General features: G+C 36.1%; 1 protein-coding gene across 13 annotated transcripts in view; it reads right to left on the bottom strand.

The window, feature by feature from the left end:
• LOC131431091 (rho GTPase-activating protein gacI-like) overlaps positions 1-14,213 on the bottom strand; it is a 73,535-nt gene extending 59,322 nt beyond the window's left edge. For 2 of the 13 annotated variants that reach the window (XM_058596576.1, XM_058596590.1), the window contains exons 1-2: positions 13,963-14,213; positions 10,125-10,458 (exon numbers count right to left, since the gene is read on the bottom strand). In XM_058596576.1, the coding sequence (XP_058452559.1) occupies positions 10,125-10,189 (65 nt within the window). In that variant the 5' untranslated portion in view covers positions 10,190-10,458; positions 13,963-14,213. Of the gene's footprint in view, positions 1-10,124; positions 11,106-13,851 lie in introns of those variants that run through there. The other 11 variants (XM_058596583.1, XM_058596577.1, XM_058596581.1 and 8 more) reach the window with 11 other exon arrangements.
• Positions 14,214-16,370: the final 2,157 nt, after the last annotated feature.

The raw sequence follows: 16,370 nt of genomic DNA, 5'->3' as shown, positions 1-16,370 counted from the left end.
CATTTCGGTGGGGTTGTGCTTTGTGCGATATTTAATGTCAGCTGTAAAAATATAAAACAGAAAATTGTTAACCTTTGATGTTTCGTTTTATTACATCGTACGTTCCGGAAACTTTATTATTCTAAACATTGCGGATATGATAAACCTCGAGGCATTAGAAGTTTTCGACAAAGTTCGACGAAAGCATTTGCACTAGCTTTTCTTCCACGTGTTCAGGGCTAACGAGGCCGTTCAACAGGAGGCGTTTCCGAGGCCCAGTTTAGCCGATCGAAAAAGATTAGTGTCAACAGTCGGAACCCTTTCAACAGTGCATGAGTGAGTGAGTGAGTGAGCGAGCGTACGCTCGTGCGCGAGGATGATTCATTAGCAAGACAACACCTCGTACCTCGTTGAACTGCAACCAGACTGAAGTGGAAACAATCCTCCAAATGCGGCTTGGAATTCATGACTATCAAGTAAAGTTGAATGAAGCTAGCAAAATGGGTGCAACTTGGCGTCGATGATGATGATGTTGCTGCTCGTTGCGTGATTTATTTCAAAATCTCTTTGTACAGTAGTACTTGGGTGCTTATTTGCATCATACTTTTGGTGGGTAATTTCTGTGTCGGATGGGAAGCACCAACCGAACTGATCCCTTGCACGAACGCCGAATGAAGTCATAATTTTCCAAATCATGTACGCAAATCAGCGATCAACCAACGCTCGAATGTTGAGCAAACGGCAATTTCGCAGGACGGGTAGATTCCAAAACAGGAAATGATGTGTTTTCTACTATTTGCTCAGTTCTATTTCGGATTGGAAAATAGCATTGCGGGTGAAACGGGTCGAATCGTCTTTCGAACGCCTGCTGCTGGACGAAAACAACCTGCAACTTAAAATGAAGCACTTTGGGCATGAAGCAAGCAAGCAGGTCTAGAAAATGCGTTCATAATAACTTAATTGGGTAAATTTCAAGACCAACTAATTTTTGAATCTAAAAAAAGAGTTACCTCTAAGAGTAACAAATTTCTAAATTTCAGTGAATTGCGTTAACAGTGCACAGAATCATAGCAGGTTTGCATACGTCATGGCGTTATCCATTACAATCATTTTTTTTTTGCGTGGGTTGACAGTCCTAAAACAGTATGGAGAAAGCAGACCAGCATTAAGAAATAGTGACGCTTTTCAAACTGAACCCGAAGTTGTCATCAAGAAACATTCGGATAGTTAATAGATAGTTAATAGATAGTTAGTTTTGTCACTTAAAAAAAACCTTTTTTAATCCACCTAGTGGTGTAATAATGCCTTTCTCATATTACTTATATTTTTTGAAATATCATTTGAAGATTCTGTGAAGAAATTTTTTTCAATCTTGAATAAAATAAGAAACTTTCTTTGGGTATAAACTAACATAACCTTTCCAATTTGAAAACAGTTATGTCAAGTTGATAAGAATTTTTTCTTTATTTTGCATCATCGCACTAAATGATTAAACACACTTTACCGTATAGTTCTCGAACCGGAAGTTGGATTCGGATGAAATTAAACAGCAACTTATGAGGCTATAGGAACTCTTATTTGAGCCTGTATGTGGAAATCGATCAAATCATCTCTGAGAAAATTGAGTGAGTCCCGTTTTAGAGTTTTTGACCACTATTTCCGGTACTTCTGGAACCGGGAACTTAGAACCAGTATAGCCGAAGTCGGTTCGTTTAGTAAGTAACTAATACAGTCTACAAATTGAATCAGTTTTAAGCAATATCTAGAACATTTTTACAATTTTTTGCATCGTCACTCTAAATGACGACTACGTGACTACGAGATTTTTTATTTTATGAGTGACAATATTTGACACATACGCATACACATACACACAGACACATAAATTGCTCAGTTCGACGAACTGTGTCGAATGATATAAAACACTTAGCCCTCTTGGTCAATTTTCACTAGTCAATTTTTCAAGTTCTGTATGAGAAAGGTAATAAGTTTACTTTTATAGAAAAGCATCGTTATCATGATCTTGTAAGTACACTTAAAATGAATAAAAGATTTACAATATTACATATTTTTCACTTGAAAATATAGCAAACCGAGCAAAGCCGTGTTATTTTCTTCCGTACCGCACGTACCGACGCGTACCAGTTTGGCATTGTTATATTGAATGACGATTTGAATGTTTTGACACTCATCGCCCAATAATTTCGGAACCGGAAGTCGGATCTGGATGAAATTACACAGTATATTTTAAGACAATGAAAGCTTCAATTTAAATCGTGATTCGTGAAAATCGTTTTAACAGTTGCTGAGAAATCGGAGTAAGTTCTGTGACAGTTCTCAATATTATGGATATGAAAAGTTTAGCTGTAAGACAGTGTGGTCAGCCCAACTTGCTATAATTAAGTTTAGAAAAGCTTTCCAAATTTACAACGTAGGTTTTAAATAGGCTTAGCTGAGAAATAAAGCTTCTCTTTTCTGCTCGAACCGTTTAGTTAACCAGATCGTTTTGAAATATAGCAATTTTGTGCTCAGTAGTGACGAGTTTCAATTTATAATTACCATTTCCGTTTGGCGGTGTTATTCGTTCGTTGCCGTGTTTGATATCCAAATATTAATCCGTTGGAAACTACGATCCTGCCCTAACATTCTGTTTTTGTAGATTTTCTTCACTATTATCGGTGCTTACGGAAGCGAAAACCGGAGACTAGTAGTCCCAAAGTATAGTATTCACTAACTAACAAGATCTGCCAACTAGATGAATTTAGCAGTAAGATTTATAAAAAGGTGCACCTCGTTTCGCCATCGCTTGTGAAAAAAATACTCATGAAATTAAAATTTTTCACTAATCGCACTGTAATACCGGCACCGGAAATCGGATCTGAACTAACTTTTCAGGGACTTTTTAAATAATTCCAAGATCATTTATTTGCTTCTTAGTTTGTGAAAATCGATCCAGAAATTTCCTAGAAAATTGAGTGGGCATTTTTTCATAAATTTGCACATATTTCCCTGCAATCCCGGAACCGGATGTCGGATCCAATAGAAATAGGCCTTTCATTTGAATCAAGTTTGTGAGAATCGGTTCAGCCATCTCTGAGAATCTTGTGTGACTTTTTTTCCTTTTATTGGGGCATAACCCCCTGTAATTCCGGAACCGGAAGTCGGATCCGAATAAAAAAATTTGAGCTTGAGCTTGAGCGACCACCCCTGGTTGCTACTCCGTTACTGATCGGGATTAGCTGAAATTGTACAGGGAGTTTCTAGATGATCTAACCTGGGACTGGTAAATCATTCTTCAATGTACATCTTCTGGTAATCCCAGAATTCATTGATCAGTACCGGCACCGGCCAGACCCGAACGAAGAACGTCTAAAGAATGAGAAGGGATGTTAGTCCAATACTTGTTGTTACTAGAGGCCGTATTTACTACTGCGCACTCCACAAGTGTCACGGGAGAAGGATTTGTTAGGAAAACGATTTGTTAGTATAAATTTCAGTATGGGTATTATTCGCGCGCGATCCAGTATGTTCCGGTTGAAAGATGATCGGATGCACCACTAAACTCACTAATTTCCCGAGTGAACGTTTCAACAATATCCTATATTGAAGTCCCGGGAAGTCTTTATTCACAGCTCGTATTCGAGGAGACTGAAGAAAAATTTGCAAAACTATCGCGTAAAGAATAAAAACTTACCTATTTTTTTATAAATGAAATTACGCGATACAAAATAAACGAGTGAATAGGATTTAGACAAAATAGTTGGTTCATTGCATTGACTTATTCTAAACAGTTGTTATGAAATTATTTTATATCACCAAATAAAGGTTAACAGATTTCACGCGCGTTTTGATTCTTTATTATTTCCGCTTTATTATTTTAATTGTTTAATAAAATTATTAATTGGTTATATTGGTTGATCTGGGCAGCCGGCTACCGAGAAAAATATTAATTTATTGTTTGAAATAGTAATATCAAGTGTATTTTACTATGAATTCAATACACCGATAAATGTTATATCTGTTTTTAAATTTGTAACATCAACGTATTTGCGCAATAGTTGATTTTTATCATTCAATTTATAATCCTGAAAGACAATCAATAATATAGAAATTAATAGGTTGAATGAAGAGATAGTTTAGTAAAATAGAATAATCAGACGCGAAACGTTGAAAATAACACGTGGATCAATAAGTCCCGAGACTAAAGCAGAGATGGCGCTCGTAGTAAACCAGTAACCACGTCTTTCTAGAGTACTAACCTTTGCTTGAAACTGGTCAAAATTTTAAGTCGATCCGACCAGAAACAGCTGAGTTATCGAGGTTGGAGTAAAGTTCTTTTGTAGTTTGTTTAAAAAATGGAAAAACCGAGTTTCGTGTTTTGATAAAACAATGTTTTTTAATGGGTAAAAACACCGTGCAAGCGAAACAATGGATTGAAAAATGTTATCCGGACTCTTATCCATCAAAAGCAACGATTTGTCGGTGGTTCGCCGAGTTTAAACGTGGTCGTACCGACACAAATGACGCGGAACGCTCGGGTAGACCTGTGGAAGCCGTTACACCGGAAAATGTGAGTGAAGTGACAAAAATTATAATAAAAGATCGTAAAGTGAAGCTCCGTGAGATTGCTGAGATGACACAGATATCATATGGAAGTGTATTTACTGCCCTTCATGAAAAAGGTTTTTTTTCCAAGTGGGTGCCGCGATTGCTTTCGATGGAACAAAAACAGCAACGAGTCGATGATTCAGAAAGCAGTTTATCGCTATTTACTCGCAACAAAAAAGATTTCTTGCGTCGTTACGTGACCATGGACGAAACATGGATACGTCACTACACTCCAGAGTCGAAGCGGCAGTCATCTGAGTGGCGCACAGCTGGCGAAAGCCGTCCGAAAACGCAGCAGTCAGCTGGCAAAGTCATGGCGTCAGTTTTTTGGAATACGCATGGCGTGATTTTCATTGACTACCTCGAAAAAGGTAAATCGATCAACAGTGATTATTATATTGACTTACTGGTGCGTTTGAAAGAGGACATCGCAAAAAAAAACGACCGCACATGCAGAGAAAAAAATCCCTTTTCATCAAGACTATGCACCCTGCCACAAGTCGATGAAAACAATGGCGAAATTGAACGAATTAGGCTTTGGTCTGCTTCTCCACCCCCCATACTCGCCAGATTTAGCCCCCAGTGACTACTGGCTCTTTGCTGATCTTAAAAAAATGTTCCAGGGAAAAAGACTTGGCTCAAATGAGGAGGTCATCGCTGAAACTGAAGCTTATTTTGAAGCGAAAGATAATTTTTTTTTATGAAAAATTGGAAAAACGTTGGAACTATTGCACAGTGGGGAAAAATGGACCAAAAACGCGACGATTTTTTTGGAGGCATGATACAGCTGACCACAAAGCACTTTTTTGGTGTAAAATGGTTAGTAAAATCGATTCCATGTATTTAGAAGGACCGCACGAAACGCTATCATGTTCATTTTACCCCAAGTTCAATTTTTATACTGCATTGTATTCAAGCTTAACTGTATAACATGAAACCGAAGAACTTGCAGAAAAGCGAATAGAGTGTTTCCGATGTAAAAAAGTCTAACAAATCGATTGCATATAGTTTTATTGACAGCAGCAAACTCGTTGCACCGTTTTACCCCATTTATTTTCTAGTTATGATATTCAATTGAAATATGATCTACAATCCAAAAGCAGATCCAATGTGATCTATCAATATTGGTTCATAATACGTGCAAAACATCTGTGATCCAATTAAACACAATGGGAATGACAGTACTAGCCTGTTTGACCCGTTTTACCCCAATTTAATTCATAAGTTTTATTTCTGGTTAAACTTTCTTTTACATACCGAAAGCAGGCTGATTGCGGTTGATGAAAATCGATTGATATTACGAATAAAGACCGGAAAATAGGATTACAAATGAATTCAATGACCGCACGAATCTTGTTATACAGTTTTACCTCAATTTATCCTTTAAGTGAGTCTTCAGATTTTACTCCACATTGAATTCATTTGTAATCCAATTTCCACGTTGTTCTTCGTAATATCAATCGATTTTCATCAACCGCAATCAGCCTGCTTTCGGTATGCGAAAGAAAGTTTAACCAGAAATACGACTTATGAAATAAATTTTGGTAAAACGGCATAACAAGATTCGTGCGGTCATTGAAATCATTTGTAATCCTATTTTCAGTCTTTTTTCGTAATATCAATCGATTTTCATCAACCGCAATCAGCCTGCTTTCGGTATGTAAAAGAAAGTTTAACCAGAAATAAAACTTGAATTAAATTGGGGTAAAACGGGTAAAACAGGCTAGTACTGTCATTCCCATTGTGTTTAATTGGATCACAGATGTTTTGCACGTAATATGAACCAATATTGGTAGGTCATACTGGATCAGCCTCGGGATTGTAAATCTGAATTCAACATAAAATTATATTTGTCGGAAAATTGGGGTAAAACGATGTAGCACGAAGCATGTGATCATGAACACTATCTGTAAATTATTATTTGAGGTTATATGCGAAACATAGAACTGTCTTGTTTAACCAAAATTGGTCCAAACACCGATCAGTAGAACTTTTTTTTCTGTAAATTCACGGAAGAGGATGACTGGGGGTAAAACAGAATACAGTTGTTTGCGGTCAATCTTATTAAAAACAATCCATTTATCTAACTTATGAGCATGTCAGGAATACCTTCCGATTGGTGGAATTGAATTTTTTCCTGAGTTTCACAGTTAGTTTTCAAAGTGAAGTCAGAAAAAGAGGAATTGGAGAAAAACGGGCATGATAGTGAATTTTGCGGATCTTCTAACTATCATAAATCGATTCTACAGAAAAATTAGCATAAGAAATACTAATTTTGAACATATTTGCTAATTTTTTTATAAAATTATTGAGCAAAGTCGCGTTTTTAATCGTTTTTTTTTTCACTGTGCATTGTGTCACCCTAAAAGGTGATTATGTTGATGAATAAAAAAAATTTTTGCAAAAAAATGTTGTTTCCATTGTTAGTCTCGGGACTTATTGATCCATGTGTTATCTAATAACTGAAAGGAAAAAGGAACTCCTGCAATTGTCGCCTTTTACGACATGGATGCAGGATCCATCCCAGTGGATCTATTCTTGGTTCATTTTTTCCGCCGGATTCCACACGGGATCTAGGCTGGTACTGTCCAGAGAGAGCTCCAGCCCTTTCGGATCCGTATAAAAAAATTTGCAACTGAAAGTCCTTTATTTATTCAAATTCATATAACTAAGCGGCTATTTTCTAAAGCCGCACTTATGTTTTTGTCGTGAATACGACTTACTTTACTATGGGCCGCCTATTCAAAATTTACCCTCTGAAAGAGTGATAAGTTTTTGATCGTGACTATCTCGTATCAACATAATATTTGCTACATGTCTTCGGAAATATGATCAGCAATTTTTTTTTATTCAATAATATATATTAAGGCACGCTGCGTTAAGCTATAAGATGCCGAGGGCATTTTTTTTACTACTTAAAATTAGAGTAATTTCTTCAATTTCGTGATCTGATTTGAAAGATGTAGTCTCCAACTAGTCATCGGCAGTGGCTGGTCGGTCAGCAATTTATGATAACATTTTCAGTTGTATGACATAATCACAAATAATTCAATATTGAAGCTTTCTAAAACGTTTGGTATCAACAATTATGAAAAAATTACGACTTTCTCGTACATGGGTAGGTATAAAAGGTTAAGACTTGATATATTTCGATCATTATAGCCTGCGTAGTTGACTCAACAGGAAGTGAAACAAGTGCATCATTCCATTTGGTTCAGGTATAGAGCTCAGCTCTAGTTCTAGTATCGAGAATTCAGTTCAGTATTGAATCAATTGCGGGACATTCGCAGAGCCAGTTTCGGTTCAAACAAGAGCGATTGTGTCATCCTGCTACTGGTCGTTTGCATTTGAGTTTGATGCAACGAAAAGTGAAAAACGATGGGGAATTGATGGCGATTATACAAAATCAGCCTTTCTAATTGATGCTTCATTCACTCTTGCCTACGTAGTTGACTCGTTCAGCTCAGATCAGAATACAATTCTAGGGTTTAGTTCTGAAATTCAGTTCGAAACAAGATTTTTTTTTATTTCCAGAAGCCAGATTCGGTTCCTCGCCCAGAATTCAAGGCCAGAATCAACTACCATAATTTTGAAACTGAAACCGAATTTCAGAACTTAATTCTAAGCCGGGATTTTGGAACCGAATTCTGGATCTGGATCTGAGGATCCGACAATTCTAGAGGTGTAACTAAATTAGGAACTAGATTCGGTAGATATTTGAACTAAATTCTAGTTCTTCTGAGTTGAATTCTGAATTCTGAAAACGTAATCATGTACCGGAATTCTGCAACTAAAATTCAGCTGCGGGATCAGAGTCCAGGTCCAGAGTTCAGAGCTAGGATTCAGATTCAAATTTCAGAGTCGAAAAAGAATCCTTGTCTCGAATTCAGTTCCACAACACAGGTTCAGTGATGAGTTCAACTATGCAGAATTCAGTTACCGAATCTTGCATCGAAATTAAGTTTTAGAACTCAATTCTAGCATTCGGATCTAAAAACCCGCTTCCTGAATTTTAGATAAAGAATTCAGAATCTTTACGGTCAAAAAAACTGAACGATCCTTTTTATTCGTATTCACGTCATCCAATTATGTCTCTGACATTACCCACCCACCTTTTTTTAATGGATGCATGTAAAAATATTCATTTTTCTGATGAATCCTGTATTTTAATAATCAGTTGGTCCTCTAGCACGCTCGGTAACTTGGCAAATTTTTTCGGATATTCAGCATCGCCATTTGAATTATTTAGGATTCAACTCGAGCAGCGTCATCGATTTCCAACCATTTGGAAGAACGTATAAGCAGGGAAGCGGTTTTCTGTATAGCTCCCAATGTTGAAACAAGCTTTTCTTACATTCGTACAGATTCTCATTCGTCTTCAAAACATTGGGCCTTTTGAAGTGCTCTTCGCCTTCAACATCAAAATCAACACTTTTGAACAACTCAAAACTTCATAGGCTTCAAATTGCTGCCTAAGTTGAAAAGTCGAAGCGGTTTTATTGAAGATGAAATACCAAGATAGATTATTATGATCCCTAGATCCCGTTCATACAGTACAAGATCGGTACATTTTAGAAAAAAAAAACGTGTTCTAACCAATCCTTTTTACTGTTCAAACTGATTTGTTGCCTTTCTCATATAGAAAGGTCATGGAAGTCAAAACACCATCGTTAACCGAAAGGATGGCAAAACCTTGAAACTTACACTCGTCCGAAACGAGAACAACGCGAACATTATCTTATCGGGAAATCTATTTTGCAGTCGTTATCTCTTGAAGGCTTTCCGAACCGTGCAACGGAAATTAAAAGTTTACCGTTGACAATAGATTCAACCAATGGAATCTCGTCATCCGAAACCGGTTGGTTTTTGTTATCTGAAACAGAATCGTTCCACCATGCCCAAGTAGTTCACCTTGAAGGCAGACGTTCATCACACATTGATAGCGTATCGGCGATAAACAACCAATCAAGACGGTTTTTCAAACAGCTATTCGCGTAAATCTGACCAGTTCGATGAAGTTCATATTGCAAATGTTTATATTCGTGGAATGCAAACCGCATTGTTGCGGTTTCGAAATGAAGCGAAACAGCTCGGGCTTGGAGTATTTCTGAAACCGTGATCGCAGACGTAGCTAAGCTTTGACTTGTTGTGAATATTGCGAAATGAATATTTGTTCACATTCAGTACACGCTTCAACTGGAGGCGATTAGTGCCAAAGCAGGCTCCACTTCTACGTCTACGAGTCGTCGTAAATAAACATCATCATGATAAAAACATGTTATCCTACTGACCGAAGATGTTCACATACAGAACAAGCATTGTGTTGAATTTTGACAAATGAAGTTGTTCCATTCGTTGACCTACGATGGCAAATATTTGTTTTAGTAAATTACTAGTTTCCACCTTTCTTGACACATGTTGAATAAATAATACCTAACCCAATGTTGTCCGTTAATTCGTGCTGATTAATAAAATGTCTATATTTAGAAATCATGTTTGGTTCATAAAATTGTACGCCCACCCTTCACGCTCCTTACCTGGACAGGTTTGATTTGATCTCCTCCTTAAACTTCTCCAGCTGACGCTTCATGTTTCTGCTCATTTATCCGCTAGTAAATGTGGTGCCGTTAAACCGCCTACTAGATATCACTAGATTCATTCAACTGCTTTTAATATTAGTTGAAATTTACTATTGCACAGTATTTAACGAGATTTTCACTATCTATGAACAAACACAAATCAAACCGAGATCTTTTTATCCACCATTTATTTTTCCTGCTCGCAAACACTAATTTTCAGCAATCATTCGATTGCGGATCTTCCCGTAGAATTCACCGGCTAGCTCCGTGCTGATAACGATATCACTCGCGACTTTCGGGAGGAAAACGAAGAAAAATGGTAGTAAATATCACCAGTACTTGATAACAACACCCAACCCAAATTGGCCACATCCAATCCGTACTGTACTGGATCTGACAGAAATCGCACACCACACCTGAGACTGATAACAAATCAATAAAACCAAATGCGATAGGCATCTGTCAGAAAAGGCACATTGAAATACCGAACAGTAAATACCGCGACACAACAAACAAGCGCAGTCGTTTTGCTTCGATGGTTCACCGACTTCTACTTCTACTCTTTCGCACGTCATTCCATCGACGGATGGCGACGACGATGTGTGAGTCTACCGTTTTGTGCTGAAAATCAAGCGTTGTTCAGAAGTGTACGTGTGGTCGCAATCCAAGGTTCGTTTTACTGGTGTAGGTGTTTATATGAGAAAAAATATGAAAACACAGCATACACAGTGGGTTCAATTTTCAACAGTATAAATCTCGCGTTTTTTGTGACAACAGCCAATAAACCACTTATTAATTTTCACCTTGAAGAAGAATTCCGTAAGACTCGGTACTTGCTGACAGTAAGTGTTAAAATCAATACCCAAGTTTTCATAACTCAATTTCTTTGAAAAGTGGATGTTGAAAGGTGACTAATGGTCTTTATAATGAAAAATGCACGAAATTATCTCTAAAACTTTCACAGAATGCTTATAGGAAAAGCTTAAGAATACTTTCAAATTTTAATTTAAAAAATTCCGATTATTTACACTTAGTTCAAAGTCAATCACTTCAATTAGAAAAACACTTTTCTGCTTGTTTTTAGGAAAATTGATAAGCTAAGCAGTTACCAGTTCAATTTAGAACCTGAAATGCAAAAAAAAGATATATACATCTTTTTTAAAAGAATGCGTTTATGTATTTTTGAATACAAGCAAACCAAAGCCTTGATATTACATTCCTATAGTGAAATTTGACCTTCTGTTTCAGCAGACTTCGCAGCCGATTCAGAGTGTACAGAACCATTGCATGGCTGGTGCTACGATTCTACTGACACTGCGAATCCTTCCAGGTCTATGTTTAAATACAATAACCGGGTAAAAAACCGGGATTTCGCAATGGTAAAACATTTCAATTTTTTTTAACACCGGACAGAAAAAAGTGAATCCATATTATCGCTATAAATCTCATGAACATTACAGTTGTGTTTTACTACAGGATGCGGTACGTTGTAGGACGTGTTTAATTCTCTTGATAAATTTATTTTAAATATCACTGTATAAAATAAATACAATAAGATGTATGGCTCATGTAAGTACCGAATAACTCATAATACAACTAAAAAATCCTCATATTAAAAAAATCGTTAATTGCAATGCAATCTCATTGTATAGATAATCGATCAATTACGCCGTTGAACTAATCGATTTTTAGATTGCAGTATTATGGTTGATTATAATTTGAAGCGCAATGAATTTAGATAGCTGGAACAGTGGAAGGTCTCTTACACTTATGGCTCTTTGATCAGAAACCCAAGATAGGAAATGAAGTTGTTGTATTAAACAAACAATTTATGCGTTTCCAATATCGAATAAACTCATGCCACAATCTACTCAGACAAAATTACATTAGGTTTGGTCGTCCATCGGTGAATCGATTTTAAACTCTACTTCGTTATTAATATCTTCGCTTTAGTCTCAAGAAGCAATGTCACAGAAATTTTATTGAAAAATGTACGATACAACTGTTATATCGACGCGAAAAATTTCATAATCCTTCGAGGTAAGTCATTAAATATAAATAACAAAACTCGCTTTAACCAGTTGTATTCATATATGATGGAAAGTAGGGCTGACTCTAAATAAATCGGAGTCTGTACATCCACAGAAATGGTGTTTTAAAGATAAATTATTGTTCCATGCGATTTTCTCTTATTATTTATAAAACGATAAATCAACATTTCAGGTAATCTTTGACTTTTTCCCGACGCCAAGACACTGTTTTCGCTCGAACTATTCAATAATTCAATAAGTATTAGAAGCAATGAGTGTATTAGTTTTTGAAAATCGACTCCCGGTTGACATTTTATGCATACTACTCTATATTTCTGAAAGGAGGAGCCGGATCCGGATAAAATTCTACATAAGCTTATGGAAACAAAATTTTTCATTTAAATCTGAGATTGTAAAGATCAGTCTGACCGTTATTTCCGGTTTGGAGCACACGACCATTTTTTCGGTACTCCCGGAATCAGGAACGATGATCCGGTATACCCCAATTCAACGTATTTGGTAATCAACTGACCATACCTGTCTAACGAAGAATTATTCGGCTATTTAACTTTTCCATGTCATGTATACATGTATCAGCCTTTAATTCCGGAACCAGAAGTTGTATCCGTATGCAATTCGGTAGAGTTATATGAGATTGCAAGACCTTTCATTTTGACTTATTCTTATGTAAATCGGATTAGCAGTCTCAGAGAAAATCGAATACACTTTTAATTCAATTTGCGGTCCAAATGAAATTTAATGGCAGACTACGAGATTATAAAACATTTAATTTGAAACTAAATTAAAGAAAATCAGCTAAGCGATCTCTGAGAAAAACGAGTGCAATTAAAATAGTTAAAAAAATTCGTATATTGGCTCACAATGGTTGTTATATTGCGCAAAAAGTCATGTTCCAAATCCACTACAAATGTTAATAAGAATAAATAAATTAGCCTTATGCAAATAAAATATTTGGATTTGCTTTGTTATTACAGTAGCTGGTTCGATCAATAAAAAAAATGAAGCCACACAAAACCATAATAACCACACACAAGCAATAATAATCGCAGGAGATTCTTGTCGGATGGTTCAGCTGAGGTTCTTTATCACTATAAACTGCCATTTGGTTACTGCCTCACATCAAACATTAACCATATACTATATTGCAACAACAAACCATATCATCTTGCAGTCACCATATCATCTTGCAGTCACCGATTAATCGTAACTCATTATATGGGAAAATATTGGTCAGCTATCAAAAACATTTATTTCATTCACCAGGACTTTATCCGTGGCGACATCTTGTAAAAACCTAATATATTGATCTCTCACAATTCTAACGATACCACTGGAGGTAGACCCACTGTGTTTACAGCACCAACACTCACAAATCTGTTTACATTCTATACTGTTTGAATTCGGGGGCGATCTGCGTATGAATGAGATCATCAGCCACGGAAATGAAAACCAAGATGAGGAACTATCAGAACATCTCCACATAATAATGAAAGTATTACACGTACACAACTGAAAGGAAAAGAAAAATTGCACAAATCGGGTATTGCTTTTATTCTGTGCAATTAAATTTGCCATAAGGCACAAAATGTATATCCGCTGTTCGACATCAGTTAAAAAATAATCACGATATTCACTATTTCATAGCCAGCCAGAACTTTTCAGCGATTCGGTCTACAAGACAATACTAGACAAAAAAGGCAAAAACCGTGAAGCATTTTAGTCGCACGAATCTGTAATTCAATTACTTTGGTTCATTGTTGTAGAATCTAAACGAAACCAGCTGTCAAAACATGTTGCCTACTATTTATCACTTTCCGCACAAGATAAAAAAAACGCGAATGTCCCACAGATGATTCACAGCCCAGATTGTTCTTCAGGTCTTCTTTTGGTGTTGCTTTTGCACATACTCTGCCCGAACAATGTCCCATTAGCCTCGACTGAACACAACACAACGCGACGCACACACAAAGCCTGTCGTTCTGAAACTAAAACTGGCTGATTGGCGATCTGTGTGTAAGGATTTCAAAGGAACAGAAATGCCAATGCAACGGAGTGAGACGCAAAATACCATCGCACATCTGTTGCCGCAAAGATAGCAACTGCTCTAAGCTGTAAACGATTCAAACGCACACATGCGTACGCGGAAGAATGAAACGGTAACGAACTGTCAAATAACGGTTTCTAGTGTGAGTTGTGCGCAGAGATGCCAGATATTTTCATAGAAATTCAGTATTTCCTTATGTTCAAAATCTGTATTTATCTGTATTCACAACTAAAACGAAGTTTTCGCAATAATAACACCATTTCACGATTACAGATGAATATTAGAAGATATCTGCAATCCTTCTGAATGTTTTCTCCTTCAATTTTTACTATCAGCAATCCCTAGCTCCAAGTCTTTGAACAGTATAATGAGCTTTGCTAAACTTTTAGAATATGCGCAAAGCTCTTTGAGTTATTGAGTCGACATGGCATTTCAGTGCCTAATCTGTAAATTCAGTTTCTCAGTTTGATAATTACATTGATTTGCAGTTCAAATCTAAGTTCCATATTTTCATATACCAGATGTGTAAGAGTAATTTTGTTGTCAACATATAGTGATAAAATCTATTCGTTTTGTTTTTATATTTGGACCGCACTCTTCAATGCGAATATTTTTGTTTATGTGGTTTCGAGAAAAAACTTGCTCTTATTTTGTATTAACCATGTCGAATTTCGAGCCAAATAAAAGCATTTGTGTGACAAGATATGATTTTATTGTACAATTAAGTGAAAAAGGTACCGAGTTCTTATTGAGATTTATGGGGATCTTGTTGCAACTGTCAAAGCTTGTGAGCTTTAGTTTCAACGTTACAAAACAGGTTATTTTTATGTTATTGAAAAAAAACTTTAAAATCGACCACAAATGTATGTAGATGACGAACTACAATTATCATTGGACTAAAATGATACAAAAATAAAAGAAATTATGGCCTAGCATTTCAATTTCATTCTCAAGCTATTTCTGATAGTTTAAGAGCCTGGGGAAAAATTTGAAATGATTTGTAAATGGGTTCCACACAAACAGAATGAACATGCAAAAACCCAGTGCGAAATGCTCCTTCCACGCTTCTAAAGAAAACTGCATTGCATTGTGACTGTCGACGAAAGATAAGTATATTTGGGAATCCGAAACGCGGAAATTATGGATAAGTGGATAGTGAATTACGAACTTTTTGAACCTAGCGAAACGATTAATACCGTCCGCTCCAGGTAAAATGCTAATACTTCAAATAGAAAACAATTCGCCATCGTTTTTGAAAAATTCGATTTTTTCTTGTAGAAAAAGACATATTCAATTTTCGAAACTTAGTAGTTAAATCAAACTTTGTTCTTTGGTTACGAAACTTTTATCTCATCTTTAGTACTAAAACCTAAATTATGGCTTAGGCCAAGTAAAGAAAAAAATCGTACTTTTTATGAAATCAGTACAAATCGTATGTTTAATACGAAATCTGTACAAAATCTGTATTCTGTATAAAATCTGTATAGGCATGTAAAAATCTGTATCATACTGATAAATCTGTATAAATGGCATCTCTGCTTGTAAGTAAAAGAAGCTGGAGTGTGTGAAACAGTTTGCTTGCTCCGGAAATTCAAAGTAAAATTTCTTTGAATTTTGGTTGGTGTCTTTGCTTATTAGGGTGTTGTGATAATTCTAAATCGAACGAATGCAGGTGCCTACACATTTTCTGTAATCAACTATAAATGTTTATCAAATTAATGATTCAGTGCGCATATACCACTCAGTAAAGCATGTCGGATCAATAATTTGCATGAATTGTTAAACATTTGTTTGTTCGCATCTATTTTTTAAAGAAGAGGATAAATTCAATGTCAAATTGATTTAACTTTATTAATACAAATTTACCTCGGTAAAAGACCCAGCCGTTGAAACTTTGGCTAAATAAACAACTAAATAATAATAATTTATTAATACCCTTGCTCCAATCTTATTGCTTACGCACCTACAAAATTTCGCAGAATTCGGTAATTTTTTACCGAATTTTCAACAGCTGAACCTTCGGTAATCAGTTCGGTAATTAAATTGATTACTGTAAACCAATTGGATCTAACTGATTGTTCGGTAATTTATTATTCGTTTGTTTTCCTT

This window comes from Malaya genurostris, chromosome 2 (assembly GCF_030247185.1).
Source record: "Malaya genurostris strain Urasoe2022 chromosome 2, Malgen_1.1, whole genome shotgun sequence".
Classification (NCBI taxonomy): domain Eukaryota; kingdom Metazoa; phylum Arthropoda; class Insecta; order Diptera; family Culicidae; genus Malaya; species Malaya genurostris.
Note: the sequence above shows the minus strand (reverse complement) of the source record. Positions and strands in the feature narration are given on the sequence as shown.